The sequence below is a fragment of the Hydractinia symbiolongicarpus genome, chromosome 14 (assembly GCF_029227915.1).
Source record: "Hydractinia symbiolongicarpus strain clone_291-10 chromosome 14, HSymV2.1, whole genome shotgun sequence".
In the NCBI taxonomy this organism is placed as follows: domain Eukaryota; kingdom Metazoa; phylum Cnidaria; class Hydrozoa; order Anthoathecata; family Hydractiniidae; genus Hydractinia; species Hydractinia symbiolongicarpus.
The window spans coordinates 13,925,498-13,950,894 of NC_079888.1; the positions used below are offsets into that span (position 1 = coordinate 13,925,498).

General features: G+C 31.6%; 2 protein-coding genes across 2 annotated transcripts; both read right to left on the minus strand.

Moving 5' to 3' along the window:
• Nucleotides 1–6,202: 6,202 nt before the first annotated feature.
• LOC130625941 (uncharacterized) lies at nt 6,203–9,137 on the minus strand. Its single transcript, XM_057441065.1, has 2 exons — nt 8,146–9,137; nt 6,203–7,085 (listed from the first exon to the last, which is right to left on the minus strand). Exons 1-2 carry the CDS (start codon nt 8,257–8,259, stop codon nt 6,873–6,875), a joined length of 327 nt encoding a protein of 108 aa, XP_057297048.1. The 5' UTR covers nt 8,260–9,137; the 3' UTR covers nt 6,203–6,872.
• Nucleotides 9,138–11,043: 1,906 nt separating this feature from the next.
• Nucleotides 11,044–24,730, minus strand: LOC130625455 (uncharacterized). Its single transcript, XM_057440556.1, has 11 exons — nt 24,193–24,730; nt 19,455–19,528; nt 19,035–19,127; nt 17,863–18,017; nt 17,244–17,443; nt 15,686–15,841; nt 14,867–14,980; nt 14,594–14,626; nt 14,452–14,516; nt 13,313–13,457; nt 11,044–13,097 (listed from the first exon to the last, which is right to left on the minus strand). The coding sequence occupies exons 1-11, from the start codon at nt 24,227–24,229 to the stop codon at nt 12,109–12,111; spliced, it is 2,061 nt and encodes a 686-aa protein (XP_057296539.1). The 5' UTR covers nt 24,230–24,730; the 3' UTR covers nt 11,044–12,108.
• Nucleotides 24,731–25,397: the final 667 nt, after the last annotated feature.

Here is a 25,397-nt window from a genome sequence, read left to right on the forward strand (position 1 = left end):
TTTTATATGAGAATCTTCAGAATTGACCTAGTTACTAAAACTTTCTTAAAGATTTCAAAGTATTAAACTACTTTTTAAACACAGTTGACAGAGGCATGTGAGGGCAAATAATATGCAGACATGCTAAATATTTTGATGTTGTTTTTCTGATTTCTAATTCTTTTCTGGCTTAATAAACTGCTTAACTTTTGTGGAAATTTTTTAACAATAAAATTATTGCTTAATAGAAATTGGTGCAAAACTATACCAGTAACCTTAATATTAAACTATATTAACTACATAAAGAAGTAACTACTGTATACTTTTTGTAGGCGTTTATTATGCGTTGCTATCTTACACATGCTGCTTTTGTTTTTGCATTTGCAGGTTGTTAACACAGGCTGTAATTTTCTAAACAATAATTCTACGTTGCACTGCTGTTGACTATCTATTCCTAAAATTGTCTTGTAATGTAATTTTTTGTTGTATTATTAGCTATTAGACTTATTGCATATTTTGAAATAAAGTAACTCCCCAAATTTGTAACTTGGCAATTACTTGTACTCGTATTAAATGCGTAAAACGTAAAAAAGATGCTTAGATGATACCAGTGTGGTATGTCATTCAAAGGAACTGTGACAACGCTAACTAAGATTTTTAATAACTAAAAACCTCACTTTTGGAAAGATTTTAGCTCCCTTTATAATAAAAACAAAAAACGCCCGCTTTACCTCGTACAAAACCACAACCCTTGATATTACTTTGCCAAAAAATCGGTGAAATTTTGCATAACCAGAAAAAATCCTAGATCCGCCTTTGCGATTTCGATTTTGAAAAAGTTATGGGGCAAAAAGTTTAAAAAACAGCAAGAAATATATAATTATAATAATTTTAAATCCATGTTTAATGCACACATTAATGACTGCGTTTTTAATATAAACATTCATCAGCATAATGGGCAACAAGTTAAGTGGCATCGAATAAATTTTGGTTCTAAAAACGTTTAAAAAACTCTATATATGGTCATTCAAATGTTTTGTTTTCTCTTTGTACATGTACTTGTAGAATTGAAACAATGAATTTTTTTTTTTTTTAGCAAAACTTATTTTTACAATCTTGTCACAAGTAACTCTTTGAAAATTAATCCTGATTTCTACAAACCTAAACAAAATAGCTAGCAGTTATAAATACAACAAATACTCTCGGTCAGTGTATCGACCTCGGGTAATATTTCTTGGTAAAAATAGACAAAACAGTATATTGTAATAATATAACCTGAGCTAAATTACTCTGAATGTAAATATTGTTTTAAAAGTTGTTTCAAAAATTAACTCAGGCATATGATGCTTTTCATAAACAATCACAATCTCATTTTCTGCATTTTAAAAAAACATGATTTTTATTTTATTTTATGCATAAGTTAGCGTTACTGTACAATTTGTGTAAATTTAAGGAGTACTGCTAAAAATAAATACAGAATGCGTAAAGTAACATCACTGATGATATATTATATTGAAGATGTCGTAATTCTATATATGTTGAAATCTGCATAAGCAATATGCGTTTTAACAATCCATCTTTCAATATATTTAAGAGCTATCCTATAATACATTTGTTGATCTGCCATTTTGCCTCAAGCGATTTAAACAAGGCAATTATGGATTCGTGCAAAACAAAAACTGATTATTACGAGAAAACATCTCTTGTATTGAAGGGAATCGGTAGTGCATTGAACAAGGAGATTAATAAAGGATATACCAAGGTTCAGCTTATCCCAAGTTGTGTGATACGTCAAAGAGTTTGTGATATGTTCCCTAAAGTAATCAGAACAGGTGAGGTGGAAGATTGGAATAGAAACGTGATCGCACTTCTGCTTGACTTGCACGAGATAGATGATGAATGGAGAGACAGCACAAAACTAAAAACGCTTGAACCAGCACCGTTGTTGGATTATGAAGTAGCCAACAAAGCAAATCGCCAAAAATGTAAACAAAAAATCGATGAGTTAGTTGAAGACACCAAAGCCGGAAATGCAAATGAAAAACAGTTAGGTTTGAAGGTTGGAGAATTATTTAAATGTATGAACAGTGCTGTAGCAAATTTAAGACCAGGTGTTACCAACACTAATAAAGTCATTGACGACTACATGGACCCCATAGTTAAAACACCACTGTTGAATGGTAGAGGAATAAAAATTGAAGATTTAACATTAAAATCACTTGATATAAAAACCAAGTATCGTCTGAAGACCAAGTTTTATAAGGATGGTGGAATATTAAGCTCAGACCTAAACTTGAGACCAAAATGGTTTGATTTTGATAAGAAATACACGCCATGTTCACTTGGAGATTGATTTTTTTACTTACTTTGCTAAAATAGTGTAGTATATAATTTATCATTTTACGTGTCATGTTTTTATACAAGGAGAGACAAATCTATTTTAAGTGGGGGCGCTTTTCTATTTTGTTTACTTAAAATGGTTTACTTTGCTATTTACACTTTCGTCGTTCGTCGTTTCGTCGTTCATGCAAAATAAAGTTACAACGCAGCTATGTTAAATAAACAAACGACGGTTATTTTTGGCTATTTTTGTTAGAGATTGTATTTACTTCGGCAAAAGTATGTTTTAGAACATCCCAAATCAAAAATTGAAAATTTACAGATAATTTTAATGGCAAAAGTTTTTTGTTTGTTTATTTTTTTTCTTTAGAGAAATATAAGGTAAACGTCATAAATTTGTAAAAAAAATGATAAAAACAATTGCCTATTTGGATCCGTTTGTCTGTCACTAAACAATTGAAAATTATACAAGCAATAATTTTTGCTGACGTCAGTATTTTTGTTGTTAATATTCAAATTATGTATTCTTTAGCATATTAAAAGAGCTACAAAACAGCTGTTGGTTTTCGACTTTCGTGACTTACACGACAGTCGGGTAAATAGCGGTGGAAAAGCTTGTGACCACTGAGGACTAAAATAACATTTTAAATTAAGTGGGTAAATAAAGAAGGGGCTAAAAAAAAAATAACGGTATATAACAAATGCAGTTCCTACAACAATCCTAAAAAGAATTCATGCGTTTTCTAAATGTGATGTAGCGTTTCGTGCAGTTTTGATTGAAAATATACTTTTTTATGTCTTTTGAATCAAAATACTTTCACGGGGCGCCAAAAACACTAAACCTCAAATCTTCAAAATGAATTTTAACTTTTAAAATCTGTGATATAGCAACGAGGTTCTTTTTGGGAAAACGCTTTCAGTTTAGTTTTGCTGACCTTCCAGCTCGTCATGTTTGTTTACGTGGAGATGGAATGTGTGTATGGAATAGCAGGTATTGTTAACATCATGCTGAGAGTGATATCTGACAATTAGTTTCGTTATGAGTCCCCCCTTTTTTAGATAATCTTTCATGGCGTGGGAATTTCCAGAGAAGATGCACTCAACTTAATATGATGAAAAACTAGTAAAGGTTTTTTTAAAAGAACCTATTTTATAGGAATGATTTTTGGCGGAAAGTTATTTACTTACACCCATGGGTGAGAGTGTTTAAAATGCAACGAGAGTTCCTCGAATGTAACAAGAAATTTACGGTGCCGTTGATCAATATTTGCTGTATCCGTCTATACGGATTTTCTAAAATGTTTTTTTTATTTTTTTCAAAAACTTTTATTTATATGTTGCCTTAGTGTGAGTGTTTAAAATCACTTCGGTTTCTTGTTAACATTAAGAACGTACTCAGCCAGAATTTAAACCTTTATATAAACTAAGAAAAAAATGATGCAAGTGAACGCTTTCTAATGTTTTTGACAAACCCATCGTTGTTTTTTTGGACTTTTTTTGTAGAAGACTGTTCTATCCAAATAGGTTTTTAGGAAGGTTTTTTTGCTGATTTCTAAGAAGATAAAAAAATAATTGTGAATACCTTTCATGTTTGCATTTTAAATGAATTATTATCAACAAACGTATAAACCAACAATGAGAATTTTCAGCTCTTACAAAACCCTTCACGAAAGACTACAGCGAGCGATTCTTGAGAGAAATCAGTATCCAAAGTCTTTTGTTGGTTCTATTATGAGAGATACTTTGAAACAAATTATTTAAAAAAAAGTGTTGAGTATAAAGAAAAGAGGTGAAAGAAGATCAGAAAATGTTATTCATTAAATACAGAGGGAAGATATCAGACCAATTTAAAAAAACTTAGGAAGAAGAACGCTCCATGTCAGGTTACTTCTTCTTTGAAGAAATTAAAAACTGTTTTATCGTCGCTAAAATCATCCGTAGATAAAAAGTTGTATTGTTTACAAAATTATATATCCGCGATGCCATTCGTGCTATGTCGGCCAGACGTTGCTGATCACTACAATTAGAGAACGTAGAAGAAAAAATGCGCCGGTAGTTATTCACATGGCTTCATGTCAACATTGCCTTTTGATGAATGACGTCATCATTTTTTATGACCCTTGAGACTTAACATATCAATCGATTACGTCCACGACTAAACGCTAGAAATGGATATAAAAGCCGGACTTAGTAAATAATTTTTTATATTTTTATTCCTTTTTCTTGAGCTCAAGAGCCAGCGTTATATGGTAATATGATAGTTTCCTATAATGGCGAAGATTTTAACTTAGAAAACGTAGAATAGGATAATTCTCTTCATGAAAAAGACTTTACAAAGCTACAGCCACGCGACTTCGAACCTCTTGTGTCTCACAAGGGAGAAATTAATAATGATGCAAAGTGACGAGGTGTCTTTTACTGACTCAAAGTAACGTTCTTAGCAAAATATTTTTTAAAGAAATAGAAAATATATTTAATCGCTTTTTTAACATTCTTTTCGTCAAAAAACTTTATCATTTGATTCAGTAAAAGAACTTTCTTACTTTACAAGCCAATTTATTTTTATTTAACAATTCAGCAATATTTTTTCTCCGCATGCGCCTTATTGCGCACAAATGCAAACAAATTTTATGTAACGTTGAAATATTCGCCGTGATGGAGGACCATTCAAATGCGTGATCGAAAGATCGAATAATGTTCGGGTCGTGATAAGGTATTAATACTGTATAAATGAAAATCACTCTTATGATTATGGTAGGTCATAAATGCGCTGCAGATGCTACTGACTTATAAGTAGTTGTTTTGACAAAGCTGTTTTAGAAACTGCATTATCAGCATTACATGCAGCCTTAAACAGTTACAAAGATTGAAGAAAATAGGTACATTTAGGGTTTAATGTCCTTCCATTAAAAACGCTTCTTTTTTGAAAAACAAAGAATAGAAACTTGAGCGCTACGAAAGATACATGTGTAACTGGAAAACTTTTTTGTCTGTGTTTGTATTGGAAATTGGTATAATGTTCTTTTATTTAATATAAAAATGTACAAAACGTTATTTGGTTGTGTTCTGTGGATATAAGTACAAATAATGAAATGAGAAGAAATGAGAAACTTTGATCGCGTTCACGTGAAATGGCATTTTTACAAAATGGCAATATTTTAATATGGAATTTTATTTCCTGGAGATCTCTTTTAAAAGAACTATCTGTAAAGTGCGCCAACCAAATATAAAAACTTTGCTTGGTAGATCACCTGCACGACGTATTTTGTTTAGCCATTTTTGAGTTCTTTTTTTCACATCAGATGGGACTCTGTAAAAACTTCCTTCTTTGGACTTCTCTGATCGATTGGTACATCGAAACGCAAAGCAACTAAGATTTTTAAAGATTTAAACGTAAATTACATACAAAAAGCGATTTAATGTAAGCTATAGGTCTTAACATGAACGTTCTCTGCGCTCGCTTAAACTTTCTGCACGATGTGTTGTCATTATTTATAATCGGGTCCAGTCCTAAATGAAATCGCCCCTGTCTGTTTTTTATGAGAAAAAAATTGAATATGCGAAGGCTCATACAACAATTTTAAATAAGAAAAACAAGTAAAGTAAGTTTTTTTTGATTTCTTAAGGCTAAAATACACGGTAAGTTTAAACGGACCGATTAGTTGTAAGAAAAAAACTTATAAGTTTCATTGCAGGTAATATACCTGTCTACACGTTAAGATAAATTGTATAAGTTTTTTTAAAAAAACCCTCTTTTTAAAATGAATACCAAAGGAAAACACGTAAATATTCCGTGGCGGATATTGTTATAGCAGCAGCAGGGTAAATGTTTGAAGAAAAAAAGCGGTTATGATTAGAAATTGAAAAAATATGCTCAAATCTTTAGTTTAAACAATAGCTCATTAATCATTCTGTTAATTTCAATAGAAAAAACTTAGCAAAAGTTGAACGTGTCCAACTTTTAAAAAAACTTATAAAACAGGAAAAAGTTGTACATCTTTGCTGTTTACACGGTAAGTTTTTTTATCTTACATTTAAACGGTCCGTTTAAACTTACCATTAACTTTAGCATTTATGCTTTTCTGTGTACGTATATACAAAAAAGAAAAAAGTGATTTTTACTGAAGTTCCCCTTTAAATACAAAAGAATAAGATGTAACAAGAAAATGTGTATATTATAGTGGATACTGTAAGTTTATGTCATAATGTCCAAGGTTTTATTATTCTCTTGCTACAGCTGACAATCTCACATATTTTAGTATGTTTGCCAACAACACATTACATCTTATCACTCAGGAGAAGAGCAAAAAACCTCTTTTAAAACATAATTGTGACCAGAAGATTATTATGTGCTTTTCTTCTAGGGCTTCCTCCCTATTTTCATGTTTTTTTTGTTGTCTCTAGATTTACTTGTCCTTCTATCCGACTTCAGTGTAACTAGTTTAATTTCGCTGTAAATAGATTCAACTCTGTCGTAAATAGTTGCGATTTAGTCGTAAGTAATAAAGGGCGATTTTAATAAATGTTTGCTTGTTTTTTATCATAGCCATAAATCATTTCGACTTTGTCGTAAATAGCCTCGATTTAGTCGATAATAGTTTCGACTTTGTCGCAAACAGCGTTGACGTAGTCTTAAAAAGTTTTGATTTAGTCGTAGCTCGTCTTGACTTTGCTGTGGATGTTGTAGGAATAGTTGCATATGCTTTCTGCACCAACATTCTACAAAACTTGGGATTCCATGAACAAAACTCGATAATTTTGTCTCGCTATAAAATAAATTAAAAAAACCTTTTTGTTCATTTATCTGCTTTTTGTAGAGGTAACAACCATCAACAAAAATGTTTTTGTAGCATCAGCATTTGACCTCGTATTGCAGTCAAAAGTGAAGGATTATAAAGAAGAATTTTTGTCGAATACAGTAATGAAAAATTTTTGTGCCGGTGATATACTTATTTAGTAGTATTTATATACTATTTTTGTACTAATGGCAAATATACATATTCGATCATATTTTTAATGAAATTTTAATTTTATTACTGTCTTTGTTGACCACACACCACTTTTTTTGGTTGGATGCAACTGGTAGCAGTCTAGTGGAGATCTACTTATTTTACTTATGTTAGTTCTACCGCAGTGCAAGAGCTGAATGAAGGTTTACTTTGAAGAGGATGGCATGATTCCATTTACATACCTAATGGGCTGGTGTTTACTTGCACAGTAGTGGACATTCTTCTGTTTGTAAGCATGAACTAATACACTACGTTACCATGAAAATGTACCGGGAGAAAAAATACTATTGGCCAAAAAGTTCTTTGTTTTTACACGCGATGAAAAGTTTCAACTTTAACTTCAATATATCGTTTAATGTGATCTTGCGCACATGATTTCAAATTTTGAAACTCACGGAAATGCGCCATTATACTTATAAATTTGTTCTACTTCTATTGATTCGCTTCTTTTATCAGATTTAATTTAAATCGTGATTAAACTAAAAGTTCGTGCTACGGAACGATAGCATATACAGAGTTAGCGCACGATATGAGCTAATGAGAAAATAACTCTTGGTATTTGTATATAGCAAGGGTGGTATTGGATTGTATGCATGTTTTTTATGACTTGTTAACAACAATTGGAAGCAAAACAATCGAAGCATCTACTTTAGCAAATGACAAATGACATAAACACCAGTTACAAGGTAAAATCCCAACCCTCTTAACCTGACTTTTATTTTCCTTTATTTCCCAGAGTCTTTTATGTGTTAAACTGAAGAAGACTCGCCGCCTGATGGTAGAACGCTTACCAACATGATTTCCAAAACATGCTTACCCCTTGAGCTTTGTGCCTTTTGCTCTTTCCCAGTTGAAATCCGCTCGCAAGACCATTAATAGAATGGTTGCAGCAAAGTATGAATAGTAAGCTCGCTAGCATTAGTTTCTTCATGATTTACTAGCTCACACAGATATTATCGAAAATTACGTAAAGTTTGGCCGACTTTAATACAAATCTCATGTAATTAAATTGTTTACCAGGACTTTTATACTCACAGAATTCAATAAAAACAACTAACGCGTTTTTAATCATTAGCTTCATTTAAAGGTCACAAAACAGATTGTTTTGTAAAAGTTAGCAATAATAGATCGTGGGTAAGAATCTTTAAAGATTATCTCCTCGCAACAGGAGGTATGATTGAGTATTTAGTGTATTCTCAAGAGTCTTCAAAATACAGTTCATTAAAAACACAGATAAGCACTAATTAGGTTAAGTATGTCACGTTTTTATAATCATCTTCTGCATGCTGTTTTTTGTGATGCGTCAAATTGTGCGTGCTGTGGAAACGTCATGTTTAAATTGCTAGTCATTGCAACTTCGTCACCACAGTCAATTTTGGTTTCATTGCAAACATGGGGTAACCGAATTAGAGTAGTATTTGGGGTAGTGGCTGGGGTAAGTAATTTCAATATTCAAAGCATATATTTTATAAATATACATTAATTTTATATTCACTTTTACTCCACTACGACGGCTCTTAAATCGCTTAACATACCGAATTTAGCACCAATTGGTTAAAAGAAGTTTTACTTTTACGTTTAGTTTAGAACGCGCAGCTCAGCTATATTTAAAATTTATGTAATAATTTGCAGACAAAATGCTTTTACAAAACTGAGCCACTGTAAAAAAAATCTGTGAAATAAAACTGTAAAATAAATCTGTAAAATAAAACTACCACCCCAAACACTACCCCAATTAAGGTACCCATATTTTTAACCAACAGTGCAAACTCAAATAGAACCTGCTTTGTAATACAGTATTTATATTCAATCAATCGAGAGAGTTAATTATTTGGCATAGTACACGACAACCTGCAGTCCGTTTATTATTTTATTTCACCTAAACTTCTTTGTTGAAAATAGCATTTTCAAAAGGGCTTTCCATTGGATGTGTAACATACATATACCTGTATCATGATGGTAAATATGGATGATAGGTTACATTAAATGTAATGCCCGGGTCTTTTTGGCAGAAAATATCCTATCTAATAAGTCATTCCGCTTAAAATTTCTAGCTTGCAATATGATCTGCCTAACCAACTTATCATTGTACTCGCCTTAAGCGAAGCTTCCAGTTCGTTATATACACTATCAAGAAAATCCCCTGCTGGAAAAATCCGATTCAGACGTAAAGCTTGTCTATAGGGAATAGAACTTTTAAAATGAAATACGTTACAGGATGTTGCCTCTAGATACTGTTGAGTATCTGTTGCTTTCACGTACAAATCAGTAATAATTTGGTAGCCTTTTCGAATAAACTGGACATCTAGTAGCTAGAATGACAAGCATTTAGAAGTTCTAAAAACTGCTTAAGATTTTCCTCCCATGCTGCCAAATCATAAATATGTCTCAATGAAACGCCATCAGACCAACGGTTTTAAGGGAGAGTTATTTAGAAATCTTTCTTCTATCATATTCATGAACAAAATTGCGTAAGGTGGCGCCATTTTGGTCCAAATAGCTGTTCCTTGTTTCTGCTTATAAAACTGTTGATTGTGTTCGAAGTAGTTATTCTTTAAAACACATTCAGCCAGTTCCATAAAACATTTTGTTGGAACTGTTTTATTCTCCTTTTTTTCGAGTGCAGCTCTAATTGCTTGTAGCCCTACGTCGTGAGCTATATCAACAGTACATAACAAAATATTATTTGGTTAAGAAGTCCCCGAAGTTTACAAAGAAAATCGTTTGTATCCTTTATAAAAGCTTTGACCTGTCTAAATAATGGTTGTAGATGAAAATCCACAAAGAAAAAATATTTTAGTAAAATAACCACAATTGGAAAGGACATGCCTTCCACGAACTTTATGAAAACGTTTGTGTATCTTAGGCAACAAATAAGAACAGCCTATTTTAGGACTGATAAAAAGTATTTCATAGTCTCACTAGGTGATGGTTGGTATCCGTATGCTTGTGAATGTTTTTGTGTTCGATATTCTTTGTTACCTTTATGTTAAGAGGGACGACGGAGTCCGTTTTATGTTTTTTGAATCGATGTTCTAATACGTGCGTGATATTTTATTTTAAATTTAGTAGTTTTTACTGCTACACCAACAGTGATACTCAGTTTTTTGTTCTTTTCCTAGTTTTTGGGGGTTGATGAAGGTATTGTACCGACAAAAGCGACTTGATAAGTGGCCGTGATTGGCGGAAGTGAAGGCTTGTCTTGATGGGCTCAAACCACCAACGAGGCACGATCCTGTAGTGAGAGAAAAGACAATTGCAAACTCGTCTCACTATCACACTGATAGCTCGGTTAGCAGAGGGTGCTAACATTGTATACTGAAAGTTTCCTAATTATTTTGATGCTTCAGCAACTAGTTTCTATAAACAGGTTTCCTATTAAAAAACATACGTGTAACAGACCACTGCAACAATTTCATTGAATGTGCAATAGCATTTCTGTGCTAAGTACTCCACACTGGTTGTGAGACATGGTTTAAGTAGACTAAGTGGTCAACCTGACCTGCAATGCTAACCTTTTGTTGCTTTACTGATTTCTTTATCTTCCATATTTTGGAAGTACTACGTTGAATGCTGTATATATTTTATTGACATAAACTAGCTCTTATGCAGGGATCTTGTTATATTAAAACAAGCCTTTACTGGCACAAGGGTGCACCAAATTTGACTTCCTCGTCCAACATAATGTTTTACATCGAAGCCAACGAAGATCGCAACATTCAAGGAAAATAGAGGTGCTGAAGTGACCAACAATCAGCATGTTTCAAGAGTATAGATTAAACTGAATCTCCGCAATCCTACGTCCGCTGTAAACATCGAGAAGTGAACTTTGACAATGCGACACTCTACATATAAACAACAAATGTGATTACTTGTGGTGGTTATTGTGAAATACTTTTAGTCAAAAGCTGTAGTTATCCACGAAAGAATTGATGTTGTTAATCACACTCGTTTCTATGTTATTTAAAACTTGTGAGTACGCTCGCGTCTATCTCTATAATGACGTAATGTTTAAATAGCCGGTAAACAAAAAAGACTAATTTTTTTCAGATTTCGCATTCTTCAGTATATTCAGTCACAGAAAACCTTATCTATTATTACAAAACGATAGATTCTGCGCTATTAAGTGCTATTTATTTTAGTGATTACATGTTTTTACTGCAACAAGTTTACATAAGACATATTTATAAAGGTGCGTTCAGATAATAATAATACATTCAAAAATTTTTTTTTTAATTTTTTTTTAAATATACATGAGGGAACAAGAGAATTATTTACGTATTGAAGAAGGTCGATTATAACTAAGAGATAAAGTACTGATTAGAACAAAAGGGAGGGCAAAGGGTTGCTTGATGGTAGGGACTTACTTTATGGATGCTACCCTCTATTGTTGTTATTGTTATTATTATATTGACACAATAAAAAATCATACGGTAATCCAAACTTTGTTCGTTTCAGAAAGTTTGATGGGAGTTATCGATTAGTACGACTAAATGCTGAAACAAGATTAATAGCTTGATTTAGCGTTCTGGATGACAAGCTATTCAATAAATGCTGCTTTCGAAATTTAAAGAGCTCTGTCAAAGTTCTATTCCTACTTGCGATCAAAAAGCTGGATTGGGCACGAACCAATAATGCAAAAAGTATTGTGGATAAATTAACGTATAAAACCAAACTAAGTAGAATTATGTGTAGATCACTACAAATTTTTTAAAAACAAAAAAACTGACGACATATACTAAGATTAGATTATTTTGTCAGTCCCCCCCCCTGTCTTCGCTTATAGATACTCCTCGAAACTCCTATTTTCCGCATTATTGTTTGACGACCAGTAAAAATTCAAATCGGATTCTGAAAGATTAAAGGGACTGTTTTGTTCATGAAGGAAACTCTGCAAACTTTTCAGCTTTTCGTCATAAACATTGGCACTCTTTTCTGCATCATTATATGTCTTTTCTGCGTCCGGAACGTCTGCTTCCACATATTGATTTTCAATCACCATTTGAGAAGTACTGTGGGAAACGGCTGGCATCACTATATTTGATCCTTCAACAACCTGTTGTTGCAACAGTATGTGGGATTGATTGATGTTATCAACAGGTTCCTGTCCAGGCATGACACCTTCAACGATTTGTTGCTGGGGCATGTCTTGTGCGTACTGTGTAGGATGTTGTGTCTGTTGCAGTTGTTGCGCCTTAATTGACTTCTCATTCAACACAACTACTCTTGATTGCTCTGAAGACAGTTGCTCGAGCTGCTCATTTTGACATTGTTGTAGTGGTTTCAGCGGTGTCAGCAAATTATTTTGTATTTGTTGAAAATATTTTGGTTGTCCAGGATATAACATGCTGTTTGGCTCCCTAATTTTTTGAGACGCATCCAAATTAAATTGCGGAGCATTAAGCAATTCGTCAAGGTGGTTGATGACATCGTTAGATTTATCAAAGGTCTGTCCAGGCATTGCAATGGATGATGCTGCTATGAGGTTTGTTGATCCACAAGTATCATCCAATTGGTGTTCATTTGGTTGATGAAAAATTCTGTTCCCAAACAAGTTGTTGCTTTTATTTCCTGTTGTTGCGTAGGTGATATCAACATCTTGTTGGTCTAATTGAGACGAAGTCTGCCTAGGTGTGTTGAAGTATTCGATGATGGAGTCACTCAGAGTCCTAAAATTTCCAGCATACCTCAATCTATCTCCAGCTGATGATGGATCAATTGGTGATGGATCGCACGTCTTCCTTCTTTTGGCACCGATGTGATAATCATCTAAAGTATTTCGCAAGATAAATAACAAAATGATTCACTTGTATTTTCTTGAGGGAGATCGTTTATACTTGCATTCGCATTAAGCCCTTATTACTCTATAAACATTTCTTTTTGCCATTACAGAGTAAAGCAGATTCTGGAAACTCAAGTTCATTGACAATAAAACAAACAACAACAACAATAAAAACAACAAAAAATAACCAGAAACATATTACCTTCATCGTTAGGTTGATATATAAACTCTATTCTTTTTTGAGAATGCCAATCTTTGTTGGATTTTCTTTGAAGTTCAATAAAGACCTTTTTCGGTTCAACTGTTTTACCATCACGATATGGTGGCATGATGAATTTGAAACTAGTCTAAAATTGAAAGGGTTTTTTTTAAAAAAAATAGGTAGGGTTATATAGGTTTTAATTATACGCGTCTTGTGTGATGTAATCCGAAGTTTTGTGTGGCATTGTTGGAGTGTCAGACGTAAAATGCGACGTGGTACAGCGTCAAGTGTCGTGTAGTATAGCGCGATGTGATGCATGGTGCCATGTGTTGTGTCGGTAATCATTATAAACCCGTGGGTAATCACAGGTTTATAATGATAAATAATGAGAAACACTGAAAACCTTGTCTTGAATTTTACCACATTTTTTTAAAATTGTAGGAGAAAATGAAAAGTCGCAAATAATCATGTTGTTCTTTGTTTGAAATACAGAAAGATTATTCATTTTGACCTAGTTTGAAATAACTATGATTCATCAGTCCTGCTGCAAGGTTACCATACGCTTGGTTACACGTCAAAGAAAATACAGTAAGAATTAGTGGTATATTTATTTTCAAAACATAATAAAAAAAACTATTTGTGAAAAAACTTTTTGCGCAGTGGCAGTATATAAAATTATAGGACAAAAGTCCAAAGTCTAGATAGGGTTCTGATTATATTTATGGCCTTTAAAAAGGTCTCCGTTTTAAAGGTATGGCCACCCTGTTTCATTGACATTGTTATAAAAATTATAAAAGAAATAAAAAAAACGCAATTTAAACTAGATTTTGATTTCGAGTCAGCAAGACAACACGTGCATTTTGTCTTTTCAAGCAAATGGCAAAAAACCCAGAACAAACGTCAACAAAAAATTATCTTGTTATAAAAAGTATAAAAAAACAAAAAAATGCAATTTTAACTAGATTTTGATTTCGAGTCAGCAAGACAACACGTGCATTTTGTCTTTCCAAGCAGATGGCAAAAAACCCAGAACAAATGTCAACAAAAAATCATGTGTAAAGTAGTTTTTATATGTTATTACTAGTTGTAGAGAATTGTGTAGAGCTGAGAATTTAAATGGCTAAATGGTGCCTACTCACATTCTTATGAATATCGACTTTGTTTATTGGAACAAACTTTTTCCATGATGGCTCCAAGGTATTTTCTAAAAAACAGTTCTTGAAATTATAAACAATAAAACAAAAAATAAAAGTTAACCTTAAATAAACAAGCTAAACATACCTCCATCATGAACGCAAATGACTGCATCCTCCGCTAAAACAGAAAAGTAGTAAGTGGTAAGAATACAACTTTGAAATTTAATTCTTGCTATAACCCTGGATTGTTTTAATTTGGCGTGTATTTAAGGATTTTAGAGTAATAATATATAAAAATGCACATTAAATGACAACATTAGGGACAAACAAAAATTTGTCTGTGCCTAATTCGAAAATTTGCATCAAATATCAACGAAAGTAAAACAACTATTCTATTACAAGAACAGTAACTACGCACCATCAACATTTGAACAGTTTACTTGGATTTCAGTTCCACCTTTTGCAGGTCCAACTATTTCTTTCTGGATAACATGAAATGCCATGATATTCATATCAGCACCGCTTTTGCAGCCTTTACAAGTAAAAAAAAGTAATACGCAACGCAACTAGTAAATTTAGCTGAGATTTAAAAAACTAAGCAATAAATCAACAAATTCTTAGTAGTTTGGTCTGATTTTTTCCTATCTTTAGTTTCGAGTTCTAATAAAAGCAAACAACAGTAGTAACAGTAGATATCCCCCAGAATTTTTGTCTGACAGTCACAGGGCGACTATATAAATTAAAATTGAATCTCAGATCGATTATTTCAAAAGTTTGGTTTCTGAACCTAGGCATTAAAAGAATAAAAAAATGTATATTTAATAACACGTAATGTATATTTAACAACACGTAATGTATATTTAATAACACGTAATGTATATTTAATAACACGTAATGTATTTTTAATAACACGTAATGTATATTTAAGAACTTTTAACATGAAATTCGTTACAAAAAAACTATTTTTTCAATTGATTTAAAAGTAAAAATTTTAATTGATTGTTTGCGTTTTTTAATGAAATCGACAAAAATTATTTTTTGTTATAAATTATACAATAAATTTTAAACGTAAACGTTGCTGAGTGGATTTTTCCAGGAATTTTCGTTAAAAACTTTTTTTTATTAGCCTTCTTAATGAAATTATCAATAAACCTTTTTGTGATAAGAAGCGCAATACATTTAAGGGGATTCTTCCACGGGTTTAAATAGTTAATTAATACTTCTGTAAAAAACTTACGTGCATTGATTATAACAGACGAAAATATGGGAGGATAATATATGAAACGTCCATCTACACTTTGTAAAACCAACTGAAAGCGAAGATGACATTTATTCAGATCTGTCTCTTTTGCTTGTTGTTCTGCTGCTTCTTTTAACCAATTCTGATTGTTCACTTAAAACAAAGATTACGTTATGCAATCAATAATTATGTTTTTGTGTTTCGGTTACTTTTTAACTTTACAAGATTTGTTTTAACGTAGCTGTCCTGGGTGATAAAGTTAATTTTATATTCTTGTCAACATATCTAAGCCAATTTCCCCCCGCAAACAGAGCATTTTGACTAAAAGTTATTATTTCTGGATACTATCCATAAATTTAACATTGTTGAGCTTCTGTAGAAGTCTAAATTGTAGCACCTTCTTGGTAACCCGTAAATACCCTTAAAGAGGTCAAGTGGATTCCCCTATCGACTCTTTTTGCTGTGATTTGCTATGTTTTATAGCTATAATACTACCTGCATTTTTATTATCATCCGTTAGACGAAAGTCTCCCAGAGCCCTAGATATTTGCTATTACTCGAAATTATCACTTAAATTTCTATCACATTTTTATAATAACCTCAGAATTGATTAAGATGGTATCTGCAAACTTACATTTTAACTTTAACTGTTTTTTTAAGGGCAAGTGAACGTTCGAAATCAAGCTGGAATATGCATATGTAAAAACACTACCAAGCTTAGAGCATAATTACACGGGGGCGAGTTCAGAGAGTATAGTAATGTTACCGAAGTCTTGTTACGTATAAGAAAATACATATCTGTCTACGTAAAACACCCAAAACACAAGAAAGCACACATCAGAAGGACTCATAAAGCCTACGCAATATGTGTTATACTTATAAAAAGAAAAACATTCATCAAGAGCAATCAAAGGACAAAGTTTTGATACTTGACAAACCCGGTCCCCGATTTTTAGATATTATCGGGGTTTTCGGGCTTCTTTATGCACTTTATCGTATTAAATAAGTAAAAACTGGAAGATATGTTTAATAAATCTTGTGTTGATATAAGAACGTTAAAATTTGTTCCAGTACTAAACTACTTGGATTTTAAGTAGATATTTTGAAAGCAAAATGCTGACATTATCAAAAATTTATCGCTATTACTTTGATCCTTAAGTGACATGCTACAACTGTGCCAAGTTTAATATCAGAAGTTATGGATAGTGTGAGGGTGTGGTGCAGAACTCCCCTACACCTCAAATTTACAGGCATAGAACACCAAGTATGCTTAGGGTTCATCAATTTGTACACAAACAATACATATTTTTCTCAGCCGCTTTAGGAAAAGAAATTGTGCTGTTGTTTCAGCCATAGTGACTTTTCACAAATCCTGAGATGCTTACATGAACCACGTAGATATTTCTGTAAAAAAACGACTGGTGGTTGAAATACAAAAACATGGAAAAAAGAAGAACTGAATTTTGAAACAGAATTTTTCAGGAAACCCAGAAAACTGATAACCTCAATCAAGCTGTACACTACGAGCTTAAAATATTAAAAACAATTTTCTTACCATCACTTATTTCATATGAATTATTCATCATACTCGCATAATTGTAAGCATCACAGTCGTTCAGTGCATAGTCATTTATAAAACTTGCCGACTTATAAACGCAATTCATGCGTCTGACCAACATTGAACGTTTTGAATCCATTTCAGCTCTGTTATTTGAATCATTTTGACGCTTCAGAGCTTGAATGCATAAATCTAACCTAAATAAAAACCACTGAAAGTTAAGGACTCAAAACTTGTGTTGTGCTGCAAAACAAAACAAAAATTAATTCTTATTGAATTTTGGTGGAAAACAAAGGTGCGACACTCAGTTATGTTGCAATTTTAGTGTAAACACATACAATCAACATCACCTTTTTTTATTTGAGGAAGAGCCTTAATATAGATCATACTGATAAAAATAAAAAATAAAAATTAAATATAATCAAAATGGACACATTCCAGTTCTGAATAGAAAACAGACATGAAAATATGCTATGTCAATGTTCTCATCAATTGTTAAAACTCCTTAAGTTACCCTATGCAATTTTACTTTTTTCAAAAAAAAATATTAGAAACTTTCAGTGCAAGGGAATTTCCACACAGAATAAGGTAAAACGAAAAAGTAATTATGGCTTACTCGAGTTCCTTTTGACCAATATCATAGACATGAAAATCAATATTCTCACTTTGTTGACCACTTCTGTCTTTGCGTATCGAAGAGTATGGATGCAATTGGTGATTACTGTCTACAAGAGACAAGATGACTTTCCCATGTTGAAAACACGGATTCAGCTAAAAAAAATGATAGCCGTTTAATTGTTGTACTTTGGAATGTATGTCAAAAAAGCAGAAATGTATACACTGAAATAAATCAATTGAGTAATCCACTTGAATACAGATCTCTGTCTAAAACACAACCATGTTACATGGCACAACTTCAATATGTCTTCTCGTGAAAACGATTAAGCACTCAAAGTCATAACGTAAGTAAGCATCAGTTTTAAAATTTATTTTGTATAATAAAATTAATTGATTTTTTACTTTAAGAAGACAAACTTGAACAGGTATTTAATTTAGCAGTTAGCTAAAACAGTTTTTTATGAATTTAATTTTTCTTTGCAGAAAAGGAAATTTTTTATGCAGGATAATATAAATTTGCAGAGGGCAAATTTTTTGCAGTATCTTTATATCTTCACAAAATAAACAGACAACACAAAAGAACGGAAAGAACAAATTTGAAATAACATATTTTTAAAACATAAAACTGATCATTATCGACAAAAACTTGAAAAAGGTTCTTGCAAATATAACTTAGGCTTTTTTTATTTTATATTGTCTTTAATGTTCTCTTCTAATTCGCTTGAGTTATTTTACATTATTACATTATTCTACATATGCCCTCGAACTATCCTCTCGAAAAAATTTGTATTAAATTTAACTTTGTGAACGGTTGATTCTGTAAAAATTCACTGTTGGTGAGAACAGTTTTCTTAATTTAATTTTTAATAAAGGTAACTTAATTATTACTTTGGCAATGTATTGGGCGGTTGATGTACCACTGTAAAATCTGTAAAATTTAGGATCAACAAAAATTTGTTCCTTTAAGTTTTTTTTTCATCTTTTTATAATGTATAATGTTACTTTGTTTAGTATCTACAAACCTTATCCCTCCCCTATAACATAACGTCCCCCTTCAAACGAGATTCATGTCATAATAAACATCAAAGAATTAATAAGCACATTAAGATGCGCTAAAGCAATGTCTTTTGTGCTGATAGATTTGGATAAATTTGTTTTTGGCAAACTTACCTTCACTTTAGGATATGGTCCTCTCCTTCCTTTTATATGACCATAAGCTTTTCCATCTCTTCTTTCATTGCTATACCGATAGGTGTGTCCATACTGAAAAGTTTTGAAAACAAACAAGTAATATGCCACTTATTAAATTTAAAATCAAAATATAACCACAAATTATTAGTCTACCACTTCCACTAAAAATTTATTCTCTTGGGATTTTGACTTCAACTGCTTGGCTAGTTAAAAGTGTTTTTGTTTTAGGGTGAAAGGTTCCCATTTAAAGTCCTGTCCAAGTCATGAATATAACCCTAACAATGTTAATCAGCCCCTTCTTTGAAGCTGTTGTGATCTCACATTATAGCATTTTATGTTCTACAAGAACGGATGTAAGTTACCATAAATACAACAAAATAATGAATGAAAAGATTATACCGAGCTTGGTTGTTCTGTAATTGACAACGGTTGCTGTACATTTTCTTGCATTCCCAATGATTGAGTTTGCACAACTAAATCAAATAATAATAAATTTCTTACAAGAATTATAAAAAGAAAGATTAATATTAATAACTCCTAATATTAAAATAATAATATAGAGTATTTATCAATACAAATATATAATGTTTATATATATTATGATATGTTATTAAAAATATGGTTTTAGCAATTCAGAGCTCAACAAAATCCCAGTATCCTAATTTTAACATGGCATATTTCAAAAGATGCCACATTGTGACATTTCAGCCATTTTTTTAATGTCATATATATCCAACGCAGCAAAAATTTAAAGACAATTTTTTACTGAATTCAATAATTTAAACCCATAAGAAAATGTGACAAAGCATAGAAATAGCTCATAGATGGTGCATGGTGGTGGTGTGTATGCAATATACACCACAACCATACACATATATGTAAAACAATGGCGTAACAATTGTGCTTGGGATTATCCACATTGTGGTTGCATCAAGAACCATGGTAGTGGCTAACACAGTTAAACTGAATTAACTCTGTATGAATTCGTACACATCTTCCTATTTTAAACAGATCAACAAAACACTGGACAGTAAAAAAAATAGATTTCTTTCTTCAGCAATACAGACAAAGATGACTGATTATTAGTTTAATGGCAAACCTTGTGGCTGACTTGTTACTTAGACCCAAAAAGTGGATTACAGAAACTGAAATAGATTATATTTATGGTGCTTTTGTATAAATTAGTGGTAGTTTCAGGTTATACTGAACACTCCTTTGTAGTGGTTACCATTTTGTGGCTGACCTTACTACTGGTTAGGTATTACCTGTCATTGTTATGAAATGTGAATATGATTCGTTTTTTGAAGCAGTGAATGTTATTATTAATAACTGCTATAAGTTTAAAATTCTTACAAAAGATGTGGCTGAAAATGTTTTGTCAGTTGCAAAAATGTTTTAAAAGCATTTGTTCTTAAATATATGTATATATACTGCAGGATATTTTTATAGTAAAAAATAATTTCTGATGTTTTGCATTTTGTTGAGGAAAACGGTTTTTGGCAATTTGTAAAGTTATTAGCAGAACATGGGCATCAATGCAAAACAATGACATTTAGTTATTACATAGGATAGATTTTCCATAAGTTTATGAGTTCCTAGCGTTTAGTTATAGTTCTTTTCGCTTAGTTGATTTAACGGTTTTTAGGTTATACACTCTTCAGTCTTACACTCTTAATGTCAATTTATTAGTGAGTTGTGATAATATGTCTTCAGGTTATCATGTGTTCTGAGTAAGGCAAATTCAAGAAGTTTCAACAGATCAAATTTTTGAACATGCAGCCTTTACTGGTAAATTTAGCTAAAAAATATGATAAAGAATATATTTTCACACTGTGTAAGACATATTACGGTATGTACTCACTGTGTAAAAACTTCATTAAATTCTGTTAAATTACAGGGAGATGTCATTTCTAGTTTATATATTGTTTCTAACCAGAAATTGTGGCTTACAGGACAAAGACCCATTCTTGCTCATGAAGAAAAATGTCAGGCACCTTTTAAGACCCATAATCAAATTTTTCTAAAACATAACACTTTTTGAAAAGACACCTTAGCCAGAAGATAGAAGTTCTCAAATTTATTTTAATTCATATTAAAATGACGTGGCTGACAATTTTAGGATGTGTCTAAAATGCTTCCTCAAGCCACAATTTTAATCCATACTACAAAATAAAGTTACTGATGGTATAGAGCTTGAAACTCTGATTAAGAAAATTTTTAGGATCATGCACTTTTGACAAACAGTTACAAAGATATTAGGGTTTAACGGCCTATTTCAAAGTCATCATTTAACCTGTCTGTTCTTAAATGGGCCAGACCCAGCATTAGAGAACTTACCCAATTTGGTCCTAGGTGACCTCTAGTTACTCATGTGGGATTCGATGTCAGTTATTTCAAGCCATTTCCAACATATCAGACCTCAAAATAAAAGTTCAGGCAATGGCTTCTGTAATTTCAAAATTTTAATGACGTCAGTCTCGAATACATTTACGTTACGCCAATGTCAAAAACAGTTACCAAATGAGACATACATCAACGGAAAATAAAGATTTAAAGAAGACAAACTAATAGTAGAAAACAACTTCATACGAAAAATAATTTTTAAGAATTTGAGATACAAAACAGGTAAAGAAATAAAAACTTTTAGACTGTTTTTGTTTTGCTTTGCTTTCACAAAATCACTTCCAGTACACTTTATTGCGCATAATCATTTGAACTCTTGTTTTCGATGGCAAAAAGTGTCTTTCAAAATGTTTAGTACAAAAAATAGCAGGAAAAATTTCAAAATAAATTTGTATATATACACATAATACTTATATTTATTTTTCAAGTGATAAAGTCATATCCAAAACTACATTTTTTTATAGTGAAATATTATTTTATTTTTCAACAGATATTCATTTCAAAACAAGTTGAATAAAATTACTTGCAGACAATCACAGGAGACACAGTTTTCCTGTTCATTCAAAATGCGTTTGTTTACATCCCCGTGGAATTATGTCATGCAAGTTAGTAATTTACCGAACAGAAAGGCCTCATTGACATTGTCATGGCAGCAATCTAATGAACATTTCAAGCACAACTTTTATCAATCGTCAGTTCTCCTTCAGTTGTGTTTTGACTACTAAAAAGTAAGGATGTGATTTTAGCATGCAAAAAAGAATGGGCATAACCAGGTCTGTAAACTAAAATTTTTTACTGATTTAAACATATTTAAACCTTTTTAAATACACCAATACAAGAAACACAAGGAGTAAAGCTAACACAAAAACTCCACCATTGGACAGCGATACGATTCTCAAAACTGAAAACATGAAGATAGCTATCATGAAGGAATTTCTGTTGGACAGATTCTCTATACTTGATCGACACTTCACAGAGTTGTTGGCCAATCAAAAAGAAATATATAATGTTTAAACAGTAAAACAAAAATTTAATCCTAAAATCAGAACTTGAAACTGATCTTCAAGATAAATCCAAACGCATTGAGGACATCGAAAAAAATATGGTCAACGTCCAGCACTATAAAAGGAGAATCAACATTGAATTTCACGGAATACCGGAGGATGTTAAAGATGAGGACCTCGAAGACAAGGGAATCCCAATTGCAAGCTGCATTGATGTAAATATTTAAAAGGCTGATATTGAAGCTTGTCACTGCCTTCCCAATACAAGAAAAAGTAATTCAACAACAAAAATTGTGACAATCTTCACAAAAAAATCAAAAAATCATTACTTAATACCAACTTGAATAAGCTTAAGGACATTAGAATCCTAAATAAATTTATATCAACCCGAACCTTTGCCCATATAACAGCTTATAATGTAGTAAATGTAAAAACATATATATACAAGGAAAAACTAAGCCATTTCTGGATATACAGTGGGTTTATATTTATTGTGGTGAATGAAAATGTTGAAAAATTAAAATTGATCATATGAACACTTGAAAAATATTTTTCCTGGATTTGATTTTGATTATAAATACCATATAGATTTAGTACTTTTTCAAATTATTGATTTTGCAGTAACCTGACTGATTCGTTTTCTTGTATAAATTGCAAACTTAGTCCATTATTTCAACTTAGCTTTTGTAAATGGTAGCTCTAGCTACCCATTTTAAATATATAACTTCGGTTTGACTTTGATTTAAAGAAAATCAAAACGTCAAAAGTTTGATTTCCTTTGTGCAATTCATGAGGTAAGAAATGATGCTTGCTCTTTCCTATGAATGATGAGCCTGTTGAACAAAGTTTTAATATTCCTAACACCCCTTCCTACAGTGACAGTTTTCACGATGATAGTGAGTGTCATGATTGCAAGTATTAAACTGTTCCACAGTCATATAAGATGCTGTTAAAAAATAGCACAGTGTTATGTCACAATAAAGGTGCTTTTAGGCAGGTTTATACTGTTACCATTTATTCTCAGGGGTTGGGGGTTGGGGAGGTGTATCAACTTGAGATAGCTCCCTCTGTCTTATTGGAACGCAAATCTTCATTGGAAGAAGATGATCTCAAAAGTGATGCAACAATTCTTTATGACGAGAGCGACCAAGAAACTGTGCAAGAGTCAAACAAAATACAAGAATCCAGTTGTCATAGTCCAAAAAAAAAGTGTTGGACTATGACGATTTATAAAAACATGGTCGTAAACGATTACAGTTCAAGAAACATTGTTTATATCCTTCTTTGGAGACAAACTTTTATATATATAAGTAAGCAGGTGTTATGTTAGACTTATGGTGCGTTTGGCACTTTATATATTATGTTAGTATTTAGGTACTATCTGCACTTCACGGTTTTAGTTTGAAACGCAACAGGACGGTCCTTAAAGAACCTCAGAAAGAAAAAAAGGTTACGTTTAAAAGTATACATATATATTTGATAAAAACACGAACCATCAAAGCAAAAAATTGACACCCCCCTTAGACTCCTTTTTGGAAAAAGTTTGTAAAAGACAAGGAAAGTTACCGAAAAATATACAAAAATGGATGTGTTGTAAGCTTTAAAGACTGTGTTAACTTATGAGAACATATGTTTCCGTGTTGGCATTGGTTATTCAGATAAGTAGATTTTCGTTATGCTGGCGGACGAATTTTAAAGCAATATATACCTAGCTACATAAAATTTTGTACCTGAAAGTTGAGCACCACTATTCCCTTGAAATGCCATTGTTATTCTTAGATCGACGGTAAATTTTTGTTTCTTTTATTTTTAAATATCAAATTTTCTAGCTCTCAGTTTCATTAGTTACTTCAGGAATTTCCCAATTTTCCTCCCGGTCTCCCCTCGTCTGCGTTCTCGGAATTGCACTTGCCTGGTTACCATTTGTGATCAAAGTAAATATTGACAACATACAAAAACACTAAAAATTATGCAGAAATAATTTAAAGAATATACATTTAAATATTGCAAAATTTAGTGAACCCTTTAACAGACTTGAAATCAGTGTGCCTTAATGTGTATTATTAGAAAAAGACAAATAGGTGAAATAAACCAGGACAATATGTTGGCGTCACAACATTGTTTTATTCAGGACGTAGTAAAACATGGAACTGGGAAACGACAGAATGATGACACAAACACACTGATCCGGCGCTAAAACAAGTGTTCCGGCTTCAAAATGACTGATCAAGTAGTAGGAGGGGAGGAGATCACACAGTTTTTCATAAATACAATCGACGACCAAGGGAAATCCCCGAAAATATATATATATATATATATATATATATATATATATATATATATATATATATATATATATATATATATATATATATATATATATATATATATATATATATATATATATATATATATATATATATATATATATATATATATATATATATATATATATATATATATATATATATATATATATATATATATATATATATATATATATATATATATATATATATATATATATATATATATATATATATATATATATATATATATATATATATATATATATATATATATATATATATATATATATATATATATATATATATATATATATATATATATATATATATATATATATATATATATATATATATATATATATATATATATATATATATATATATATGACGTCATCAATCATGCACGAAATCCTAATAATTCTATATAGGCTATAAATAACAGATATAGAATTCACTTAAGGGAAATTCTCCAAGGGCTAGTTACCGGAGTTCTATCAAATAAAGTATGACAACTGAGTATTGCGATGAATGCGGAATTGCTCTTGATCAATATGATAGATGCAAGTGTGGAAGGAGGTTAATCATAAATGGAGGGATGTTGTGCTGGCAGCACTATATTATGTGTA